We start from the raw sequence: 7,345 nt of genomic DNA on the forward strand, positions 1-7,345 counted from the left end.
TCTGCTGATCGTCTCTTTACCGAGAACACGCTTGCGGGTTCGAAAACTGCTTCTTCATCAGGGCTTTGCATTTCGCTTTCATTTTCGGTCAGACCAGAGCAGGAGGATTACGACCACTCCCAGCCGCTGGCACAGACTGGAGATTGCCATCGTCGTCGTCCTTCAGCATCGGCTCACCCGACTCCTGGGATAACATCCCGGCGTCGGGAAGGCCGGAGCTTCGCCACTCCTGCTTTAGCGTCATTCTTCAGCGGTCGGACAAAGGTCCCGCACACGCTTCCGCAACTCGCCAAGGCGAAGAGATGTGCCAGGAGGTCCACGACGGTTACGGCTGCTCTTGTATACGGACGCATCTGTGCCGCTTATGTGCTTCAACATCGACTCCCAGGGACACCCTGGAGAACACCACGAAGTCGGCGAGATTGGAGCTTCGCCACTTTCTGCTCCAGCGTCATCCGTGCGGGGAACGTATGGACCCGCGCACAAGTCCGGAGCTCGCCAAGTCGATTAGAGCCTGCAGCAGGACTTTGACCGCTTGCGGCCGCTTTCTTACCCGGACACAGACGTCATCCTCATGGGATTTAGCATTGACTCGTCCAACTCCTTCGAGAACATCCCGGAGTCGGATGGAGCTCGCTCCTGCCGCCACAGCGTCGTGCTTGCGCGGAACGGAGGACCCGCATACGCGTACGGAGCCGACCCAGGCGAAGAGGGAGCACATGACCGGCTGCTGCCGCTGTCGTCTCCGGACACTGACGCCATCCTCATGTGCTTCAGCATTGACTCGCCCGACTCCCTGGAGAACATCCCGGAGTCGGAGAGCATGGAGCCTTGCCTCTGCCGCCCCAGCGCCATGCTTGCGGGCAACGGAGGACCCGCACCCGCGTACGGGGCCGACCCAGGCGAAGAGGGGACACATGAGCGGTCGCGGCCGCTGTCGTATCCGGACACAGATGCCATCCTCATGTGCTTCAACATTGACAGACCCGACTCCCTGGAGAACATCCCGGAGTCGGAGAGCATGGAGCCATGCCTCTGCCGCCCCAGCGCCGTGCTTGCGGGGAACGGAGGGCCCGCACCCACGTACGGGGCCGACCAAGGCGAAGAGGGAGCACATGAGCGGTTGCGGCCGCTGTCGTATCCGGACACAGACGCCATCCTCATGTGCTTCAGCATTGACTCGCCCGACTCCCTGGAGAACATCCCGGAGTCGGAGAGCGTGGAGCCTTGCCTCTGCCGCCCCAGCGCCATGCTTGCTGGGAATGGAGGATCCGCACACGCGTACGGAGCCGACCCAGGCGAAGAGGGAGCACATGAGCGGTTGCGGCCTGCTGTCGTATCCTGACACAGGACGCCATCCTCATGTGCTTCAGCATTGACTCGCCCGACTCCCTGGAGAACATCCCGGAGTCGGAGAGCATAGAGCTATGCCTCTGCCGCCCCAACGTCATGCTTTCAGGGAACGGAGGACCCGCACCCGCGTACGGTGCCGACCCAGGCGAAGAGGGAGCACATGAGCTGTTGCGGCCGCTGTCGTATCCGGACACAGACGCCATCCTCATGTGCTTCAGCATTGACTCGCCCGACTCCCTGGAGAACATCCCGGAGTCGGAGAGCATGGAGCCTCGCTCCTGCCGCCCCAGCGCCATGCTTGCGGGGAACGGAGGACCCGCACCCAGGTACGGGGCCGACCCAGGCGAAGGGGGAGCACATGACCGGCTGCTGCCGCTGTCGTATCCGGACGCACACGCCATCCTCATGTGCTTCAGCATTGACTCGCCCGTCTCCCTGGAGAACATCCCGGAGTTGGAGAGCATGCAGCCTTGCCTCTGCCGGCCCAGCGCCATGCTTGCTGGGAACGGAGGACCCGCACACGCGTACGGAGCCGACCCAGGCGAAGAAGGAGCACATGAGCGGTTGCGGCCGCTGTCGTATCCGGAGACAGACGCCATCCTCATGTGCTTCAGCATTGACTCGCCCGACTCCCTGGGGAACATCCCGGAGTCGGGGAGCATGGAGTCTCGTCATTTCTGCTCCAGCGTGCTCTTTTTTTCTTGCACGGACAAAAAGACGCACACAGGCTTCGAGAGCTCGTAAAGGCGGTGGAGGCCAATGGTTTTAAGGCTAGACCTGGAGTGCCAGGATGAAGGATGTAGTGTTCGTGCTATCAAAGATTACAACGATGAGCGCCTTGTTCTTTCTAGACGAACCTGTACCCGTTTGCGACAAGAAGCCAGATTTGGGCTTGAGGAGCTTCTCTCGCGCCACAGTGTCATCGTTGCTTTGTTGAGCGGGCACATCCGCTGCGTGATAATGCATTACTGACCCTAAATGTTGCGAAATGCACACAATAAATTAATGAAATACGTTCGGAGTGTCATCATGTTAATACGAAGTGTGTCATCATGTGCTCTTCTCATGTTTTCGTGCTGTTTATACTGATCGTGTTGGAAGGAAGCTGAAATCGTGACACATGATGGGAGATACAAAAAGGAATCGGGAGAAACCTCTGACGGTCATGTGGAGAGGCGGCTATTTGGAAAAAAATACTCCGATAAACTCGGATTATCTGTGAGGAATCTCATGAATGAAGGGCGGCACAATGTTGAGAATAAACTGTGGTGTTCTGTGGAATGCCGATTCATTTTGACCACCGGTATTACTGAAATGCGGTTGTCGTGGCCGGGAATCCAATACTCGTCCTCGAGGTTTTAGAATAAAAGCGAAGGTCATTTTAGGTGTTGCTAACTTGTAATTTCTAAGCATAATGCGGAATATTGATTGTACGCCATCGATTGGGCGTGCGTGCGGTCAACACGCGAATGTTTACGCGAAACGTTGCAACTTGGTTGCAGTGTGGGCCTCAGACCCATTTGTCGATCTAGTGGGGCTCTGCGCCCGCGATGAAATTAAAACGCAACAAGCGCCTCAATACACAAACTTGCCCACTACGTGTAACGAGGGAGAAACATTGGAGGACGCTTGAGCTTGGCCTTCAAGAGTACAACTCGATTGCGTATCGGGCCCCGTGCGCATCGCCTTCAACTGTGCCGCAAGGAAAGGAACGTTTGTGCGCGTAACATTGGCCGTTTCAAACCATCCTAAAATGCCTACTGCAAGTACAGTTGTGAAGTGCCCACTACGCCATACTTCTTCCGTTTGCAAATTGGCCAAGTACCCACTACGCGTCGGTAAGGTACCACGCGCACCTGCGCCGCTGCACACATTGTAATGGGTGGGTGGGTTTAAACCACCCAGTCGTTGCGCAATTCGTATGGTCTGACACCTGGTGCGATTCTACGATTCCGCCACGCAACACTGCATTCCTTAAGGAGACTGCACCCACTATATGACATTGTTATAGGTTTTTTTTTATACGAAATACTTTGAAGCACTAACGTGGCTGCGTGGTAGAATACCCGCTTGGCACGCAGAAGGCGAACCGAAGGTTTTTAATATTTATTTATTTGCAACCATGTCGAATTTTCGCCCACGGACAACGGCAATTTTTCGCTCACAACCACCGAGGCTGAACGCCGACACCGGAATTTCTGCGAAACGAGCTCTTTAACGCTGTCGCGTTAAAGATTACCGACGATTACAATACCACCTGATTCGAAACGTAAGCGCAGTTGTAATCGCCCATTTTTACTTCATATATCGAGGGTAAGAATTTGAGGGAGACATGTATGTATGTATAATTACAGACAACTATTTCTTTAAGCGAAGCTTTCTATGTTTCCCTGGGTAATCTGTGCGACGCCGAAAACGGGCCGCACGAAAGCCAACTTACACAATGGAACTATCTGCGCACCCACTATGGAACTATCTGCGTACACAATAGAACAATTGCGCACGACATACGTATCGTATGCAGATCACAACAGCTTACATTTCTGTGATCATTCTAGGCTTTGTTTTTTGTTCCCTCCCTTATGAGTTGTTGTACATCATATTTGAATATTTGTTCCTCTTGCGATGGTCTCGAGGGACATCGGCAGTAGTTTGAATAAATGAAACGCTTGGAGGACGCTTGAGCTTCGGCATCGAGAGTAGAACGCGATAGCGTAGACTGGGCCGCGTTCGCATCGCCTTCTCATTCGCTAGCCATGCTTCGCTTCTCGGTGGGCAGCTCAACTGTGCCGCAAGGAAAGGAACATCCTGTGCACGTTGAACTTGCCATTTGGAATATCCTGGAATGCATACTGCAAACTGAGTTGCGAAGTGCCCAGTATGCAATAATGCACCATACTGCGGATTCGTGAAGTACCCACTACGCGTCCGTAAGGCAGCTGCACGCAGCTACACGCTGTGCTGATGCTGTTGCTGACCAAATAATGATTTATAATGCTTCAGTGCCGTCTGATGGGTGGGCTTTTAAACGACCCACTTGTCGCACTATTCACATGGTGTGACGCCTGGTGCAATTCTACGCTTCTGCCACGCAATATTACATCAGTTAACGCCACTCGTCACACTGTATAACACCTGTATAGGCTTGTTTTTCCCCAAAGAAGTGTTGAGCAATGGGATGGCTTTGAGGTAGAGCAACTGCTTACCACGCTGCAACCCGAGTTCGATTCCGGCTATGACCGACGTTTAAAAACAGAAACCACGTATAAAAAAACCACGTATAAAAACAGAAAAGAAGGAAGCAAGCGAGAAATAGAAAGACAGGGGAAAAAATAAGAAGAAAAATAGAAAGAGCAAGAAAGCGAAAGGGAAAGAGAGAGGTAGAAATAAAGGAAAAAGACGGAGTAAGAGAAAACCGAAGAGAAACAAAGAAGGCTGCCCAGCTGCGCACTTCCTTAAGGCTTGGCACCACTAGAGCGGAACCTGCCTTAATTTTTCATTAGCAGCCATCGCGATTTTTTCGCTCACAACCACCGACATCGACGCCGACACCGGAATTTTTGCGAAACGAGCTCTTCGTCGCGATTGCGTTAATAAGTAAATGAGTGTAGCCAGGCTTTCGCCTTCTTATGTTACAATAACACCGTGACTCGCCGAAGTTTTGCATCGTAGGCTGTTATGCGCTCACAACAGCCAATTTTGGTGGCGATGCATGTTGTCCGCCGCCGCCGGCGTCCCGTCTCAGCTATCGCGCACTCTGAGAAAAAAGAAATGATAAAGCCAGTTCCACGCCTGTGCCATTTGAGTAAATAGCGGGGCGATTGAGTTCTTTTTTTATCAGCTTCCTTCTCATTTCTTTGATGCTTCTTTCTTTTTCAATCTCTTTCTACATCTTTTTCTTACTCTTTCTTGTTTCTTTCATCTTTCTTACGTTATCTCTTTATATATTGTCATCTCTCATCCTGACCCTCACATCACTCGTCCTCACCCTCACTTCTCTTTCCCACCCCTTGCTATGCTATGCGGTAGATGGTTGCGCTATGGTATAGCACCTCACCTTCTCCTTTTCGTCCTCCTTTCCCTCCTCTACACCCTAACATCAGTCATCCTCACCATGACGTCTATTTCTCATCCCCTAGCTAAACTATACTATACAAGGCTACACCAGGCTTTAGCTGCTCCCCTCCTCCTTTCCTCCTTCTCACCCTCACATCGCTCATCCTCACCCTCAGTTCCCTTTCCCACCCCTATTCTATGCTATACTAGAATTAGAGAAGCGAGTTTGGCTAGTTGGTGCGTATTGACTAATTAGCGCAATTAATTAGCGCAAAAAGCAACAGTCAAGGTGAAGACATCAGACAGGACGCAGCGCTAAGTATGCATGCTACATACTATGCATGGCTATGCTATGCTAGCAGCTGCTTGGCACTTACCCACTTTCAGTTGCGCATACCCGCCCGAGTTTTGCGTCCCACGCCGGAATTACACCAAGCTTAAAGAGCTCCGCTGTTTAAAAAAAAATTGGGACAGCTGCGCGTTACTGGTGCGAAGACAGCGGAAACAGTGGCCTTCCCTTCCTTCTCACCCTCGCATCACTCCTCACTCTCATTTCCCTTTCTCACACCCTTGCTATACTGTAGTAAACATGGCTATGCTATGCTTCACCCTTTCTCATCCTCCTCACCCTCACTTCCCTTTCCCAACCCCTTGCTATATAGTATACTCTACAGGGCTATGCCATGATTTCTTTCTTTTGTTTCTATCTCTCTTCCTTTCTTTCTCTCTCTTTCTTCCTGCCATTTTCTCTCTTTCGTTTTCTCTTCCTGTTTCTTTCTTTCTTTCTTTCTTTCTTTCTTTCTTTCTTTCTTTCTTTCTTTCTTGTATTCTTTCTATCGTTCGCATTCTTTTTGTCTTGTTCTCGTTCTCTAGCCCATAGCAACGCAATCATATGGTTTCCACAAGTACTTGTTCTTCCACCGTGCCTGGATTGCCGAGTGGTTAGGACGCTCGACTTCGGACCGTGGATACCCGGGTTCGAATCGCGCCTCGCCAAGAAATTTCTTTAACTTATTTCGTCTCTTCCTCCTCTCCACTTCTCATCTCCTCTCCTCCACCTCTCCTCTTCTCATCTCCATTTTTCCGATCACAGTTCTCGCTAAACCTCCCTCCTCCTCCCGGCTCCTTGCCTAAGCACACCTCGTTTTACTGCTTTCTCCCACGCCAGGCTCCAACCGCTATTCCCACCGCTATCCATCACCCTCTTTCGCTCCGCTCTCTCACTGTAATGTCTTCGCTTTCCCTCGCACGCGCTGTACATGGTAGAGTGGCTTGTCCAATTCCTGTGGCGCCTACCCACCCGAATAGTTTTTGGCCAATGACACACGGACCAAGCTCAAGCTTAAAGAGCTCCGCTGTTAAAACAATATTTGAAGCTGGTATCGAACCTGGCACTCTGCGTGGCAGCCAAGTATTCCACCATAGAGCCACGGCAATGCTTGAGAGCGCTTCGGAAAAGACCCTATACAGGCATCATGTCGGGCCAGAAGTAGCGTTACAAGATTGAATAATGCCCAGCAGAGGGGTACTATCGCACCAGGCGTCGCACGATCTGCATTGCGTACCGGGTGGATGGTTTAATGCTGCCAACCCATTTCAAAGGGCTCAGCCATATTTCATTATCGTCATCATCGGTCACAGGATGAACATAGTGCGTAACTTCGCAGGTGAAGGTGCGAAGATTGCGTTACAGACACATGGTGGTTGCATCGTTACATCACAAAATGATCACGAATTACGGCGTATCCAGCTCTTGAAGTGGTATAGCGCATTACGGGGAAAGAAGAAATGGCCGAGCAGACCCCTTGTGTCGCTCTGCTCGGCCGTTTCTTCTTTCCCCGTAATGCGCTATACCAGTTCAAGTACGACGAACAAACTCGCCTGATCTTCAGCACTTGTGGCATCCAGCAGTGGCGCATACAGCCAAATTCCCAGA

At 51.6% G+C, this 7,345-nt stretch overlaps 2 protein-coding genes across 2 annotated transcripts; both read left to right on the top strand.

Moving 5' to 3' along the window:
• The first annotated feature begins 574 nt into the window (after positions 1 to 574).
• LOC119381334 (uncharacterized) lies at positions 575 to 1,345 on the top strand. The gene has a single exon (XM_037649219.1). It carries the CDS (start codon positions 575 to 577, stop codon positions 1,343 to 1,345), a length of 771 nt encoding a protein of 256 aa, XP_037505147.1.
• Positions 1,346 to 1,362: 17 nt separating this feature from the next.
• On the top strand, positions 1,363 to 2,097 carry LOC125757151 (uncharacterized). Its single transcript, XM_049412392.1, has one exon. The coding sequence runs from the start codon at positions 1,363 to 1,365 to the stop codon at positions 2,095 to 2,097; it is 735 nt and encodes a 244-aa protein (XP_049268349.1).
• Positions 2,098 to 7,345: the final 5,248 nt, after the last annotated feature.

The sequence above is a fragment of the Rhipicephalus sanguineus genome, chromosome 1, assembly GCF_013339695.2.
Source record: "Rhipicephalus sanguineus isolate Rsan-2018 chromosome 1, BIME_Rsan_1.4, whole genome shotgun sequence".
Taxonomy (NCBI): Eukaryota; Metazoa; Arthropoda; class Arachnida; order Ixodida; family Ixodidae; genus Rhipicephalus; species Rhipicephalus sanguineus.